General features: G+C 34.6%; 2 protein-coding genes across 4 annotated transcripts; one reads left to right on the top strand and one right to left on the bottom strand.

The window, feature by feature from the left end:
- Positions 1-1,562: 1,562 nt before the first annotated feature.
- On the bottom strand, positions 1,563-2,854 carry LOC129810144 (zinc finger HIT domain-containing protein 2). The gene is made up of 2 exons (XM_055860444.1): positions 2,709-2,854; positions 1,563-2,648 (listed from the first exon to the last, which is right to left on the bottom strand). The coding sequence occupies exons 1-2, from the start codon at positions 2,732-2,734 to the stop codon at positions 1,598-1,600; spliced, it is 1,077 nt and encodes a 358-aa protein (XP_055716419.1). The 5' UTR covers positions 2,735-2,854; the 3' UTR covers positions 1,563-1,597.
- A 15-nt stretch (positions 2,855-2,869) lies between these two features.
- On the top strand, positions 2,870-17,406 carry LOC129810109 (protein suppressor of white apricot). Of its 3 annotated transcripts, none has more exons than XM_055860386.1 (7): positions 2,870-3,449; positions 4,167-4,339; positions 8,747-8,919; positions 8,987-9,850; positions 12,403-12,766; positions 16,797-17,031; positions 17,138-17,406. In XM_055860386.1, exons 1-7 carry the CDS (start codon positions 3,238-3,240, stop codon positions 17,337-17,339), a joined length of 2,223 nt encoding a protein of 740 aa, XP_055716361.1. In that variant the 5' UTR covers positions 2,870-3,237; the 3' UTR covers positions 17,340-17,406. The 3 variants fall into 3 exon arrangements, with proteins under 3 accessions (XP_055716361.1, XP_055716360.1, XP_055716362.1); XM_055860385.1 differs by having other exon boundaries at positions 12,343-12,766; XM_055860387.1 differs by having other exon boundaries at positions 2,870-3,776; positions 12,343-12,766.
- Positions 17,407-17,438: the final 32 nt, after the last annotated feature.

Below are 17,438 nucleotides of genomic sequence, written 5' to 3'. Positions count from 1 at the left end.
AAAAAGGCTAGAATAAGGATACTAAAAATGTCATCTAAAAAAATGATTAAATAAACTATTTCCTTAATCACTTAGTGTTTGTCTCCAATTGGAAAATTTCCCTTGTCTCCATTTGGATTAAATTGTTTCCAATAGAAGCATTTTGCACTTGTGTATTTTTCTTGTATTAAAGTAGTTTTCAAACTCAATTTAAAGAATTTGCACTAAATAGTAACATTCTAGAAGAGTCAAGGAGCAAATTTATGTAATTCTCTTCAGAAAAAATATGAACTTAATGTGTTGAATCTTCTGTCAAAGTTAAAGCGTCTGGAAATGGTTTTGAATTAGGACAGTTACCCTACAGAGAAAAATAAGGTGAAAATTAACTTTACACCTTTTTTATTTTCCGAACTTCTGTTGAAATTTTACTTATTATTTTCAAAACACGCAAAATTTAAATGAGAATTTTTAAATTTTAAAGGGAAATATATATTGATATGAATCCAATAATCCTTATCAAATTGCTAAAAAAAAAAAAAGAAAAGCTCAATGGAAATTGGTTTTTTGTTACAAAAATATCTGAAAATTCACTTTAGCATTATTTGACAATTTTCAGAAAATTTATACAAAACCACAAGAAAATGAGAGAATCTTTATACGTATAAATACGTATTTATAGCACTGTGCAACGATGATTTTGTTCCTGGGTTCTCATGCTATTTTTTCTATTGCTAGGGTTAAATGATTTACGAAAATACTTATCATTTTGATTTCATTTGGATTTTGCGCCTGGTATTTAAGAAAACCCGTTTTTGCCGTTTTTTGATACTTGGGTGCCTATATCTTGAAGTGTTAAAACGCCAGCTTCATATTAAAGACATTTATTGTCTAAATTTCCCGTCCAACTCTTCGATTCTGTCAATAGCGCGGCTACTTATGGGTTCTGCTGACCCAAATAAGGCTAGCGCTGTACAGAGGGGGACAGAATCGGGAACAATAACAAGAATTTAAAATAATAATAATTAAGTGTTGTTCCGTAACAATCTCCAATTCTGCCGAACCGATTTATTTCTCACTTTGGAACAATTTGTTGTCCTACATGCCCGATAAATCCTCTGAACAGATGAAGTTCGTACAACTGACACCAGGAGCGCTGTAGTCTCAAATATGTCAGAAAACTCAGAAAACATGGAAAAATCGAACTTTTTAGCAACTTTGATCAAAAATATCTCGAAAACTAGGACTGTCCCTAACAATCTGTTTTGTGGGTTTGATAGAGAATTTAATCAGCTACATTTTCGTCCATGTACAACTTTTCTCTCAGATTGTTTTTTAACCTCGATATTGAGGTTCAAACGAAAAATGAGCATTCAACGTTCAACGAGCAGGTGGGAAAAATAGGAGAAAATGTCACGGAGAGAAGCTCGCCTAAAATTTTCTCTCACAAAGTGGAGGACACGGGCCGGTCTGTGGTTTTCTACGATAAGACCCCTAGAGTACCATCTAAGTAAACTTTATGATGAGTTCTGCAGAGGGATCGATATGATGACCACAAAAAGCGACAAAAAAGGAAGAAAGATGGATGACATTAGAATTTTTTTTTATTATTTATTAATTTTTAAAGAACATCTTTGGCGTACGCTAGAAAGAAATCAATTTTCTTGATGTAAACACCAATGCGGGATTTCTCAATGTCCTTGAATTCCCTGCCTTGGGGATCTACAAATCTCTTGGAGAAGGGTCCTTTAGCACATTTCTTTTCCTCTCCTTTCGCCTTTTTGGCCGCCAAGAGTATCCTGTGGATGTCTGAGAGAGCAGCCAGAGCTCCTTGATCCTTCAGGATCATCTCTACGTCTTCCTTCATCAGCAGTACGTCCTCCTTATCCACAGGAACCCCCTCATTCCTCGCCTCGTGAGCCACAGACTCCACAGCCAGAGCGTCTGAAGCGTAGTTGGAATTGTTCTTGATGTTCCCACAGATGCTGACCAGGAAGCCAGAAAACTCTTGAGGATGCGCAAGGAATTCCCCGTTGAAGTATTTGACTGAGAATGCGTAACTGGCGAGGATGTTTGTGAGATTATGACGAACACAGGGAGCCGGGGGTTTGCTGGAAATGTCTCTGAATGGTTTGATGTCTGATAGAATCTCAGGATGAGAAGAAGTTGCAGGAGTTCCAGGAAGTTGAACTTCCTGGACAAGTTTCTCGGGGTTTTCCACCCACCATGGAGTGTACATTGGCACGAGGCTGGAAATATCACCCGCATGGACAATTGACTCAAACTCCTGACGCTCTGTCGAGGTGAGTTTGCTCCAGACAGCTTCCGGATCATTGAGATCAACTCCCTCGAGACGCGCGGCGAGATCTGACTCTGGGGTATCATCATCGGAATCTAAGTCACTCTCACCACTGCTGCCATCCAATGGTGGGATAATCTCTTCGATATCTTCTCCAGGATCCTCCAAATCCTGCATCCTTTTGAGAATTTCATGCATCTTCTTTGCTGACTCACTAACCTGATTACTGGAATTTGATGCAAGTTCCTCCTCTATGCATTGCTTGTAGAAACTCTCAGAACACTGCAGATGAGCCTCACAGCGATAGCACGGCACTGAGCAGTACAGGATATTGCATCTTGGGCAGGAATACTTTGCCTTCTCCTTTGAGCATCTGAAAAACAACTGAAATTTGCTTATTCTGTGGAATTTGTCTCGAATTTAAGTAACTCACAGTTGGCATTTATCATCAGAGGACATTGTTTCGTGGAAAATATTCCCTGTTATCACTTAATTATCGAAGGAAATGCAAGAAAAACAATCTGGATGGGATTTGTTTACGCGTTTTCCCAACGTCCATCATATGTTTTCGGAATTTTCGGAATTTGTTCGACGCTAGCGCCACCGCATTCTGAAAGAGAAAAACGCGTCTTGAAAAATAAAATGCTGTGAAAATTTTTGTATTTTGCTACAAAAAACCTGTGAAAAATTGCAAATTCTTGCTTAAATTAGTTAACAAGGTGATGATGGATACGTAGGGCAAGTGGAAATGCAGTTATTTGTTGATAGTGCGCGCGAGGAAGGACTGAATGGCATAACAGAGTGACATAACCTAACTTTTTGATGGAAGACTTTCCAAAAAATGCAAATTTTCTGCTAAAAAGAACATTTTTGTGTGAAAAACTAAACGGATTTAGGTGGAAAGTGACTGTGCGGTGACTATAGAGACGCAGTGGAGTGTGTGGGACAAGTGTGTGGAGAATATGGCATCAGCATCTGGAAGTGGTGGTGCTTCCGGACATGTAGAGTCCGGAATCCTGCGGAAGCGCTCAAAATTCAGCCCGGAGAATCAGGAGGAGCTTCTGGTGTTTGGCTATCAGTGTCATCTGTTCCGGGACGACGAGAAAGCTCAGTTTATTGATCAAGGAAAACACCTAATACCCTGGATGAACGATAATTCGATAAAAATTGACAGGTTAATAATGTTTCTTTCACACACTTTTGCCACCTCTTCTAATAAGCTAAGGAACAAAATAATATTCTTTAATCATTGAACAATAACTTTCTCCAAAAAAAAAATTACAAGAGAGTCATTGAGAAATTTCGCAAAGTCTGAAAAAAAAACAATAAAAATCATGCGAAATATCAAGAAATTTGTAGCAGTTTTTCACAGCAACGATTTTCAATAAAAAAAATTTAAAAAAAAATTCCCACGGATTCCGGGAGTCAACATCCATCAACACAGTGGATTTTTTGCCTTACCCGAAGCTTGTGTTGTTATTGATAAATCCTCGCAGGTTTGGTATGTATGTTCATTGTGTAAATAAATAAAAAACAAAACAAAAAAAAACCCACCAAAAAAATGTCCAAAGAAAAAGAAGCAATTATTTTTATCTAAAAAAAAATGTGAATAAAAACACTTGGGAAAGACGGGGCAATTTCCAGGCGACGAATCTCTGGACCCTCGTGGAAGCTGATCATCCTGGTCAAAAAAAAGGACAAGATAGTGAATGATCCATTGCCCTATTGTTGTATTTTCTTCTAGGAAGAAGCCTCTAACGAAGACGGAAAGAGATGATTTCCTTTTTTAAGCTCCTAATTTTATTTACAGAATTTTGCTTGCATTGAATTTAACCCTAACTTTGTGGTTTCCATTGAGTCGAACGACTTCCTAACGTGCCTTTTGTATCAGGTACGATGTGCGTGCGACGCTCAATGATTTGAAAATGTACGAGGCCCCACCGGGAGGATACACCAATCGCCTGGATTACCTGTCAGCAGCGGAGCAGAAAGCTGAGCAACTCTGCGAGGAGGAACGCTACTACAGTCTCTACCACAACGAACGCGAAGAGGAATACCAGCAAGGTAGGACAGCATCTTGAAAAATTAAAATTTATTTAAAATTTTAACCCTTTAACGACGAGACACTTTTACGGACTGAAAATCAACAATAAAAATTAAACTGGGAAATATAATCAATGATTAGTCTTACATCTAACCTTGGAAAGTCCAACAGAGTCTGATTCTATGCATTTTTTACCTCTACGAGCGATAGGGACAAAAATAGCCCAAAAATTTAAGTAATTTTTCTGACAATACCAATGAATAATATTTTTCGCTTTAATGAAAAATATTACGTATGAGTATTGTAGTTTTTATTGCCAAAAAGGGTTTTGCTTAAAAAAATTGGAAGTATAAAAAATAAATAAAATCAATTATGAATTTGAGAATTTAAAAATTCGCTATTTTTGAACTTAAATATTTACTACATAGCGAATAGCGACTTGCAAAAATTATTCTAGATTCCTTCAACCTGCTACTTTACAATTATGTACAGACATAAGAAAAAAATAATTTTAGGTAATCAGGAAAAATTATTTTCTTTATGGGACACCGGTGTTCCAATCGTCCTTAAAGGGTTAATGAATCTTACCTAGTGGCAATATATTTGAAAAGCTAGACTTAGGGGAAAGTGGGGCACCTTTGAAATTGGTTTTTTTTTACCTATTTTTAAATAAAATTGAGCCTCATCATAATAAAATATAGTGCTACTTAAACGCTTGTTTTTGGACTGAAGAAATTCTTTTTTACTTCTAAATCCATAGAATTATTCACTGTTTCATTCAGAAACATAATATTTATAGAAAAAATTATCAAAAATATCAAAGAAAATTTATAAAATAGTGATAATACTGAAATAAGTCAGCATGCACTAAGTGGATCTCATGTTCGCTAATTGGGTCAAACGGTCCTTTAATTGGATCACTCAATTTACAAGCATATTAAAACGAGAAAATATTTTTTTATTACATTTTTAAAATTTTTATTGGATTATTTCATTTAATATTTAAAGGAACATGACAAAAAATATGCAGTGAACGCAAATAATAATAATAAAAATGATTTTAAAAAAAGTGATAAATAAAAAAGTGAATTACATGTAATAAACAGAAAATTTTAAATTTAAATTGAGTCTGACAGCCTTACATAAAATAGAAGAAGAAGAAGAAAAATAATGAAGTGTTTGAAGCCAGAGTGTGTACAAAGCCTGAAAGCCTTTCCCTAAATACGAAAAGCACTGACTTTATTTTTGATAATAATTTTGGGAGTATTTCAAGATTAATTTAGAGTAAACAAAATATTTAAAAAACGAAATTTTTCCTTTTGAAGTTCATGATGAAGAGACGATAAAGCGTCCCAGTTTTACAGAATGCTTGAATCTAAATCGAAAACGCACAAAAATCGAAAATTGGTAAAGACAAGGAAGTGTAACTTAAAAGGGGTGGCATAGCGTCCCAGTAGGGGAGTTCTGTAATTTTTGTGGCACTGTCACGCGTGAGTTCGAAACCTAACAATGTCATTCGAGCTTTTTTTGTCATATCATATGAGTTCGAAAATGCAATTCATTGATTTTCTAATGAAATCCCTGTACTTGATTTTATGTAAATGCAGTACGTCTTGGTTGATTTGTTTAACTACATTTCATTTGAATTGTCAGAAATCTCAAATATGTGACTTCTGACAATGTCACGTGAGCTGAAATGGCAATGTCACGGCTACAGAATCGCATTTTCGAAAAAGCTCTCCTAAGATTCGAACCCAATTTGTCATATGGAATTGCCAGAACGTACAGAATTCCCCTCCAAGTCCCGCTTTTCGAAGTGTTCGAGCTCGTGACTTAGATGCTATACCTGAAAAATACTTTCGTTCTTTATCATTTACCGGTTCACGACCAATTTTAACCGATTTGTAAATCCCTCAAGACATTGCCCGAACTACCTTAGGAGTAATAAAATTGAATTTCGGTTAAAAAATAGTTATCGTTACATAACCGGTTCAGAACCGATTGGAACCGGTTCAGGCTTGTCAGGAATTCCAAGACCTTTCCAACAAGCCCAAATATGACAACGTTTTGTTGAAAAATACGCTCTTTAAAACCTTCTGAACCTTAGACCTTGAAAAAACATTATTAGGAATGATTCAACAGGATTTTCGTATAAAGACGGAATGTCCGCTTGGACAACATCTAAAACTTACAAACAAACTACTAACAGAAAATTACTAACAGTCGTACTGGTAACACTAATCGCGCTTATTCACGGTGCCATGATTTTTTTGCGCCAAAAAGACATAGCAGAAAGAAAAATTCATATAGAAAAGAATTTTGATCGAATTTTAGAATGTTGTAGTCTAGGCTATGAGGCTTCCAGAAAGTGGCGTGGGTTCGCTGTGGTTAAAATAGAACCGGAGATATGAGTGGTCAAAGTTCACGAAATTCAAAACGCCATATCTCCGTTTCTATTTGACCGATTTTGACGAGTGAGGACGCAAATTAAAGGGCTCGCAAAGCGCAACAACTTTCTAGAATATTTAAACTTCGTTGGACCAATGCTAGAGGCGCCACTGCAGAAAAAAAAATTATAATTTTCATATTAGGGGAGACTGGGGCAAAACTTGTCAAAACGCATATTTAATTCTTTCATGAGCTCTGAGAAAACTTAAACGTATTATAATGAACATATTCTTATAGGAAATTTACTGCTCTACAAACATTGCAGAAGACTATATCCTCTATCTCGAAAGAAATGTGATTTTCGAATCATTTTCTAAAAGTCGATTTTGTGGCGATTCTCAAAATTGCTGGGGCAAATTTTGTCAGTCTTATAAGTCATTCTAGGATATCTAACCAATTTATTACTGATTTCAATACCAGTTAATCTTTGGCTTTCGAAAATTCAAGATGGCGTTTTTTTTTGGTTTCCGGTATCTAGACGAAATGTTCGCCTAGACCATTTCCAAAACATATCCAAAAATAAAAGAAATCGTAGGAGCCGTTTTCGAGAAAAACCAAAAAAAGGTCTTGGAGGGTTTGGAGGGGGGGTGGGGGGAAAATAAAAATCATAATAATGTTCTTTAGATCACCTTATGAAGGGTCCTCTTAAGATTCTAAGTTCGTATCTTTTACCGTTTTGCCTCTAGATGGGTCACAAGTTTACGGACAGAAAAAAGAATATTAAAAAAGATTGATCATTTTCGGGTACTTAATCGATTAATTACCGATTGCAATCGATGCAGTGGAGTTGGAAATTTCAAGACCGTTCCAAAAAATCCAAATTTAATCAAATCGGTTGAAAAATAGGTCATCCAAAGTAGTTCAAATTTTTCCTTCAAAAATTCAAGATGGCGACTGTTTTAGGTCATAGGTATGTTTGGACGAAATGTTCACCTGGACCACCTCTAAAATATATCCAAAAATAAGAGAAATCATAAGAGCCGTTTTCGAGAAAAACCAAAAAAACATGGTTTTGAAGAAGAGAAAAAGAAAAAAATCTTCTAGAGATATTGTTTTTTATTGGGGGTCACCGAAGACCGGAAGTTGATATCTCTTACCATTTAAACTCCAGGACCGTGACAACTTGAAAAAAAGTCGATTATATAATTGTTCTCTCTTTGAGTTCGAGCAGTAAAAAACGATCTTTTTCTCACAATAACGCTGCGAAAGTACGCAGGTGCTGATATGATCGCTTTTACTTACTTTATTTGTCTCTTATGGCGTCTACACACTAAAGCAATTTAAATCGATATTAAAGCAAATTCCCTACGTTTGTGTAGGAAAATTTCCTCAATAGGGACATAAATTTCTCTGATGTGTAGAGACCATAAGGGGAATTTCAAAAGTGATTTCATAAAGAGCTCATAATGAAGCAGTAGTGCATAAGTGTATTTGCATAATCCAATCATATGCGTAATTCCGATATGCACAATCTCGGGACCGCCTGTATATCATTTTATTTAGAGTGAATTTGTTGGGGGGTCATCGAAAACCTAAAGTTGATATCTGAATCTACGGGACCTCTAAAAAAAATCATGAATCACAATTTTTTACTACTTTCGACTTGGAATTAAAATGTTGAAACTATTGAAAAAAATCGCTCTTCAGGGTTAAAATTTAAACTGAATTTGTAATCAACTTTGGGATAGTTAGACCTTGTCAAAAATCAACAATAAGCTCAAGGCTATTAACTTGAAAAGAAAAAACTTTATCTTTTATCTCACAAAGCATTAAAAAAAAAGAGCGATTGATAAGACTCCGGTCCATTTCTTAGAGACACTTCCTTTTCGTGCAAACGACATAGAAAAAAAAACGAGCAACGCGACAGAAAAAATCCATCAAATCCGGGAAACTGAATAGAGATTAGCAAATTCTTGTGGCAGTTTTTATCCAATATTTAGTTGTTGTTTTTTTTTTGTGGTGGAATTGTTTTTTTGCAGAGGAAGAACTTAAGAGACTACAGACATCTTCTTATGCCCAAGTTAGCTTCAGTTATGACAATCCACCTGCTGCAGCGCTTCCGGAGAAGCAGGCCAGCGTCGAAGAGGAGGAAGTAGATGAAGAAGTGTTTGAGCCATCAGCTAATTTTCCCATTCCATCGGATATTGAATTGGTAAGTTGATGGGGATTTTTTTTCTGGGGTATTTTACTGATTTTGGCATTTTTGGGGATGACTTTAGCCGCCAACGGTGAAGCTTAATGCGATAATTGAGAAAACGGCACGATTTATTGCGATGCAGGGGACTCAGATGGAGATTCTGATAAAGACAAAGCAAGCAAATAATCCCCAATTTGAGTTTCTGACCCAAAATGGTCGTTTCAATCGCTATTACAAATTTATCTTGGCGGCTATCAAAGACAATCGCTATCCGAGTCCAGAGACTGATTCTGGGGCTTCCAATGCGTCTGGACATGTCCAGAGTGTTTCGGGGGAAGTGGCTAGGGATGCTTCGCAGTCACAGAAATCTCAGCAGAAGAAAGCTCTTCCCGTCCTAAAGTACAAACCATCGGCTGATTGTGCTTACACTCAGTTGATTAGCAAGATCACAGGAGCTCCTCTGCCGTCTCAGGGCCTTGAGGAGGCTCCTGTGGAAATCACAGAAGTTATCCCTGAGCCTTCCAGCCATTCCAATGGCAAGCCTGAAGTGCCGCAGCTTCAGGATAATGAAAAAGTTGATTTCCGGAGGAAGGCTGAAAGTGTGGAAGTCAAGAAGATTTCCACCGGTTTGATGCTGGCTCAGTGCTACAATTCCGAGTCTGAGAGCGATGATGACAGCAACAGCAGGAATAGTCTGTTCAAATTGGATCTGCCCGTGCCTCCGGAGAGCCTACAACACATTATTGACAAGACAGCGGCCTATGTGGCGAAGAATGGGAAGGATTTTGAGGATATTCTGCGCACAAAGCACGATCCGAGGTTTTCCTTCTTGGACGAATCATCAGAGTATCATCGGTATTACATTTACAAAGTTACTGGATCTATCTACCTCCCGTCAAGTGTCAATAATGGGGATAGTCAGGCGAAGCAATCCTCCGTGCCAGAGGTAAGATAAATTCAAAATTTCATACATTCCTCAAAATTTCCAATATTTCCAATATTTCACTGAAAATTTCCAATATTTCATTTGAATTTCAAAGTTTCATAGAATAATTGTACAAGAATTTGACTGAATTAAAATAAATGAAACAATTATCACTTTAACAATTTTCGTTATTTAAAGACAAAATTTCAAACACTTTGCTAACAGATGAAATATCATTTTTGAAAATCTCCTTTACATTTGTTCAATTATTTTCCAAAATTTCCAATTTGTCATTGAAAATTTCCAATGTTTCATTACAAACTTCAAAATTTCATACCTTCCTCAAAATTTCAAACACCTTGTTAACAGAAGAAATATAATTTTTGAAAATTTCCTTTACATTAGTTTAATAATTTTCGAAAATTTCCAATTTTTCATTAAAAATTTCCAATGTTTCATTATGAAATTCAAAGTTTCATAGAAGAAATTGTACAAGAATTTGACTGAATTGAAATAAATGAAACTATTATCACTTTAACAGATTTTCGTAATTTAAAGCCAAAATTTCAGAAATTCTTTCTGAAAATTTAGGAAATTTACTTGAAAGTGAAACTTTTTGAAGAAAATCGAATCAAAGTGCCCCTTTTAGTAAATTTTCAGTGGTGAAAATACCTCACTGAAAAATTGTTATGTCAGGGAAATTATTTTTCTGACAGTAAGTCAAAATTACAAGAATTTCTCAGAAGAAAATTGCAATATTTTATTTAAATAAAGAATAGAAGGTGGCGAGAAAAACTGCAATGAAATGAAAATTGAAATTGATATGCAAAATTTCCAATATTTCATTTAAAATTGAAATATTTCAATAAAAATCGAAATTTCAGGAATTCTTTTTGAAAATTTAAAAACTACTTCAAAATGAAAAATTTTGAAGTAAATCAAGTCAAAGTGCGCCATTTTGACGAAAATTTCCCACAAAATCTAAAGGCCATAAAAAAAGCTCCACTTTAATAAATTTTTAGTTGTAAAAATACCTTACTGACTGACAGATAGAAAAATTAAAGCTATTTGGCATGGAAACCACTTTTCTGTCAGAAAGTCAAAATTACGAGAATTTTTCAGAATAAAATTGCAATATTTCATTCAAATAAAAAATAGAAGGTGGCGGGAAAAACTGCAATGAATTGAAAATTGAAATTGACATGCAAAATTTCCAATATTTCATTAAAATTTGTAATATTTCAATAAAAAAAATCAAAATTTAAGGAATTTCTTTTCAAAACATAAAAACTTTACGTCAAAATGAAATATTTTGAAGTAAATCAAGTCAAAGTGCGCCATTTTGACGAAAATTAACCACAAAATCTAGAGACCATAAAAGCCCTATTTTAGTAAATTTTCGATTGCAAAAAAAAACGTTACTGAAAGAAGGAGATGCAAAGCTATTTGACAGGGAACCTACTGTTCTGTCAAAAAATTAAAATTAGAAGAATTTTTCAAAATACAATCGCAAAATTTCATTTAGAAAAAAAAGTACGAGGTGTCTGGGCAAAACAGAAATTAATTTAAATTTGAAATTGAAATTAATTAGCAAAATTTCCAATATTTCATTGAAAGTTTCCAATGTTTCAGAACAGAAATAAAATTTAACAAAAGTGAAACTCTTTAGAACTTAAAGGATTTTTCGTTATTTAAAGTCAAAGTTTTCAGGTATTCTCTATAAAAATGTACAAAGTTTACGTAATTTCACATAAAATTTTCTTTAAAAAAGCGCGAGCTATATATGAGAACTTAAAAATTTTACAGGAAAATATATTGATATGAGTCCTAAAATCCTTACCAAATTGTTAGAAAAAAGGAAGTTTAAAGGAAAGTGGTTTTTTACTACGAAGATCTGTAAAAATTAACTTTGGCATTTTTAGTAAATTTTTAGAAAATGTATATAAAAATTACAAGAAAATGGGAAAATATTTATTGGAAAATGAATTTATGAGTCCTGAAACTGCCGTAGTAGTCTTACGTATCAAAAAATTGCTTTTTTTGTTGAAAATAACTGCACTGGCATTTTATGCCAGTTTGGTATTTTACGCGATTTTTTGGCTCGGGTTTTAAAGTGTTAAAAACCGAGTTGAAGAAATTTTGACAGGGTCCGACAGCCTTACATAAAATAGAAAAAGAAGAAGAAATTTTGACAGTTTTTTTTCGGTGTGAAATATCAAAATTTCACAATTTTGAAAGTTTCGCAACTTTCGAGAATTTCGAAAATTCAAAAGCCTAATTTATGCGAATACCTGAGTCAAAATTTCAATGAAACCTAAAATGTAAATTTCCAAAATTTCACGATACTTTTCAAAGAGAAACAAATCCTAAAGGCCTCTACACATTGGGAGCAGTTTTCGTCAAAAATTGTATTTTTGAAGAAAATTGTCTGCACGGCTGTAGATAGAAACGTCAAAATTCTGTCAAAAAAGCAATTTTGAGAAAGATTGTGTTATTTGTTCTGTCCTGTGTAGCTTTTGAGCAATAAAGCAAAAGAAACGGCTTCTGAGAAAGAAATTGACCTTTTGCCAAAGGTCATGACTCCTGTGTGCTTCTCAATTCGAGCCAAAGATGATCCCCCTGTTCCCATGAAGCCCGTCCTGCCGCAGGAGCCGAGCAGCGATGAGGAAGTACCTGAGAAAAATGGCTCTCAATCTGATACACGAGAAGCCGTTCCGGAGGAAAAAACAGATCCTGTGGACATCAACAGGGATTTGGGGATAAATGTGGAGGAGATTCTGGAGATGGAGGAGAAGAAGGAGGCCAAGAGGGCGGAGGAAAAGGTGCGGGATAAACTTGCAGCTGCAGCACGTGAGAAATTGGGATTGATCTCCAAGGAGAAGCAGCTGCAATTGGAGAGGAAGAAGAAGGCGATGGCGTTTCTCACTCAAATTAAAAGTAAGTCCATTCATCATTTTCTAATCAATTTCACAGACAAACATTTATCTCAATTGCCTGAACCTTGGATGCTTTGACGCGATAGAGAATCTTTTGCGAAATCATAAACGCGTTTACCGATATTGGTGTGATCTTTTGGCTTGGATTTGGTTATCAGTAAATTATTCTCACGCAGATTATTTAAAACTTGAATGAATTGCTTTTTGCAGGGGGTTATTTAGCGTATTTTTCGCTGGAAATTGTTATCAAGGAGAAAAAAATTGAAAAGAAAATTATTCCTAGAAATTTGGGGCAAAGTAGACCGATTTTATCGTTTTGTACGGTCATCGTTGGTTGGCGCTAAAGTCTTGAATTTGAAGATGACTTTTTGATTGTTTTAAGGGGTTACTTTTTACTAAAGATATTTTTTTCAAAAAAAAAATAATAATTCCAGCTTACTAGTTAGTAAGTACAATATAGCTATATTTTCTGAAATTTTCCAACCAGTTCTAAACCGAAAAACCAGTTCCAGGTTTCCAGAAAACCAGTTCTAAACCGTTCTTACTCAAAATAAATTCATCTGACATCAGAAAACTAAATATTTCCTGTTAACAGATGAGTTAAACTCGTATTTGAACGAAGAAATTTTTGTTTCCTTAATCATAAAGCTTTAGTGACATGCCACTTCCCCTTCTAACATCACAAGTTCGTAAAACTACCGCTAGGGGCGCTATTATTAAAAAGATTTTTCAATTTTCTAAATTAAATAACTCAAAATCTTCAATCATTTCTAAAGTTTCCTCAAGACTTCTTGGGGAAATCTTGAGGAAACTTCCCCAAAAAGAAGGTATGAGAACTGCTGTAACCTCTTAAAGATTACTTCGGTTGAAATGTTTTTTTCGAGTACTCATGTGAAAATATTAAAAGTCGCTAACCAGAAGAATTAAAAAAAATGTTGTATGATATAACTAGATGTTTTCATAAATTATCTTAGACTTGAATATCCCTTATCCTACTTTGTAATTATTATAGCTTATTATAAATATCCATCTTTTAAAAATTGTTTAATTTAAAATATTTCGTGTTCTATTGAGATTGTTCAAGAAAGGCATATTCTTCGATATTGTTTAGGAGGAATAGAAAACAATCTTCTCTCTGTATGTTTCACCGATATTAACTCTCAAACAACAAAACACTTCATTAAATATTTAAATAATTATTTAATGTTTTTTTCTGTGGTACCCAGAATTGTATAAGAGACGAAATATTTGAAGAAAAGTAGAAACTGCAAATTTAGTAGATGCACAACACCCTGTGTGGTGAAATAATCTGAATATATATTCACTTTTTGGTGAATATATATTCACTTCTAGGTGAATGTGTGAGCAGTGAGTATTTTTATGTTTCTCCATACAAAAAAGTGAATATGTGAATACCTAATCGTATATTTCAATTTACTTTTCTTTTTATTAAAAAAATATTTTTTAATAAAAATGGCGGTGTTGGTCCCACGAAGTTCAAATGTTCTAGATTCTAGAAAGTTGTAGTATTCTGTAAGATCTTTGATTTGTGCCCTCACTAATCAAAATCGGTCAAATAGAATCGGAGATATGATTTTTTGAATTTCTTGAACTTTGACTACTCATATCTCCGGTTCTATTATAACCACAGCGCACTTACGCCCCATTTTGGAAACGTCCCAGACTGGACTACAACACTCTAAAATTTCATTAACTTGCACAATGCCGTATTTGAGAAAAATGAGTTTGAATTTTGATGAATTTTGACGGTATCGCAGCGCTACCTGTGGTGACTTTTTGAACTTCCATCTGAAAGTGTTCATCGAGACGAAACCAAAAACTCAAAATTTAGCTCAAAATGTTAATTAGAACCGGAGATAGAGGCCGGTCAATATTCGAACTTTGACCCCTTATAGCTCGGGTCAGGGGTTATCGATCGACTTAAGTATTTTTTTGTTTGATAGGTATAATCAAGGACTACAACATACTAAAATTTCAGCTCGATGCACAATGGAATTTCTGAGTTATTTAACAGAAAATTGAAAAATCTTCTTTTTAAAAATAGCGCCCCTAGCGGTGGTTTTATGAACTTGCGATGTTAGAAGGGGAAGTGGCATGTCACGAGAGCTTTCCAAAAAGCCCTCACTTTTTAAATGCTGACATTAGAACCGGAGTTATGGTCATTTTATGAGTTTTTTTCGGATTCTTATAATTCGGGAGCTTTCTTTAAGAAAATTTGACCAAAAGCTTCCCGAACTTCTCTCAAAAATCCATTTTAAGCTACCTCCTGGCAAAAGGTTTTTTTATGGAGCTGTTTGAAGTCAACTCACAAACTGCTTCCAAACTCAGCTTATACTTCGAGTTCCGAAAAACTTTTTAGGTGGAAATATAAGAATATTAATCCCTCTCTACAAGGCACAGAGTTCTGTGTACAAGGCACAACTCAATTGTGACATATATCGTGTAACGGTCACGAGTGCAGAAAAATTTCCATACGAATCTGTGTGTGAATGTGAGAGAGTGGCTTCAACTTTGAAGGCCACTTGCCAGGGAGTAGATTTTAAGTTTTTTAATACTCATACTTTGTGCAACATTTCTTTAAAATATTCACCATAAATCTATTTTCAATCCAAATTAGATGATTTTGGGTTTTTTTTGGAAAGGCTTTTTACTTTTCGCTCATACTCCACTTTCTATTTAGTTTTTTTTTTGTCTACTCGACTTTGGGGATAGGATACGATAGAAAATTGAAGGAAACCGTCTATCGACTACTATATTCAGTTCTAATATACCGTTCGCGTTAAAACAATAATTAAATATAAATATTTTTAGAAAATTAAATAACTTTCTAGGGTAGAGTCAGCCCTTTTGGCCACATAAAGTAAAATCACATTGTAAGGCATTTATGAGTTTATTTAGAACATGAAAATGGGTCTTATTTCGTGACCTCTAATCTAACGAATCGGAAAACTATATTTGATGTTGTATCAACTTGATTAATTCTAAGTTATTGAATGAAATTCTCGACAAGGTAAACAATCACTAAAAAAAACATGGGATTCTTAAGAAACTTGTTAATGTTAAGAGAAATTGTTTTGCATTATTTCATATTTTTGATGAAAATGTTTGATGTTATTCAATGAAAGTCCATTCCTTAATTAATTAAATTTTATTGTGATATCATATTTAATAAGATTTTCTAACAAATTAAATGAAAATCGGATGTGGCTAAAAGAGCTTACTTTTTTCGGCTGTGTAAGTACTTTTGGCCATACATTTTACACGAGGCGCACCTCGCGGATTTCAGTAAAAACAATCGCGACTTTTGATTGATTTTTACATCAGATAGAAAATGTGCAAAAAATCGTTTAAAATACTCTAATAATCAGATAAAATTGGTTTTAAATAAGAATAAGACTTGTGCTGTGTATTTGTGAAAGTTTTCGAGAGTTATTTCTTCTTTTATTTTATTAAAATTTTATTGGAAACAAGTGGCCAAAAGTGCTTACAAAGTGGCCAAAAGTACTGAAACATGCATAGTTGCATTAAATGAATTTTTCACTAAAATATCCAAAAAATTTTGGGAATTCTCTTGGATTATTAGGAAGAAACGGCTTTAAGGTATCTTTGTACAAAATTTCATTTTATTTAAATAAAGATTATAAAAAATACAAGTACATGAAACCTTAAAGTGGCCAAAAGTACTTACTCCACCCTACAACATATCAAGTTTGGAAGATCAACGCTAGGGGCGTTCAAATCGCATAGAAGTTTTTTTTTTTAAAGGAAATATCTCAGAGAGTTTAAATTCATGAATCTTATCAGGGTTATCATACAAAATAGAATACTGTTTTTTTTTTAATTTTGCGACAATACTAATTATCTCGTACACCACACCATTTCTTTTTAGCGGAGACACATTTTTGCTTTCGAAACTGAATAACTATTGAGAGAAAAGTGTTTTAAAATAGCTTTAATTTTAATGGTAGCTTCAAAAAGAGAGTTTATCAATCGATTACCTTTGCTTGAAGGTTCAGGACTTGCAAAGGCATCAGCTAATGCAACTGCCACAGCTGCAGTGTCAGGAGGAATTCCTCAGAGTCAGAATTTGGTGGGGAATGGTGAGAGAGAGCAGGAAAATAATTCTGATTCCGATGTGTCAATTCATTCACTGCCCTCTACAACGACAGTGTCTGAAATGAGGGAGAAGAGTCGCAGTCGCAGTCGATCTAAGAGTAGAAAACGACGCACAAGATCAAGATCAAGGTTTGACATTAGATTAATTATTAGTTTTTTTTTTAGTCTCAGTCTCTGAAATGGGAAATTTGTGTTGAGGGAAAAGTGCGACAATTGTATTTGATTTATTGCACAGGACAAGATCATCGTCAACGAGATCGAGGTCACGATCACGATCACGCCGGAGATCGCCATCGGTGAAGCGGAAAAAGAAGAAGTCTAAGCATGAGCATGGGAAGAAAAAGTCCAAGAGGAAGTCAAGGAGTAGATCGGGATCCAGGGAGAGGAAGCACAAGAAGAAGTCCTCGAAGAGAAGGAGTGAAGATCGACACAGATAATTGTTCAACATTTTGCACTTCTTTTTTTAGAGTGCACTTGATAATAAAAAAAATTGTACATAAGCTATCGAGAGAGTTTTCTTTTTGCGAGTGTTCCAG

The sequence above is a fragment of the Phlebotomus papatasi genome, chromosome 1 (genome assembly GCF_024763615.1).
Source record: "Phlebotomus papatasi isolate M1 chromosome 1, Ppap_2.1, whole genome shotgun sequence".
Lineage (NCBI taxonomy): Eukaryota > Metazoa > Arthropoda > Insecta > Diptera > Psychodidae > Phlebotomus > Phlebotomus papatasi.
The sequence above is the reverse complement of the archived record's forward strand: the minus strand, read 5'-3'. Positions and strand labels throughout refer to the sequence as shown.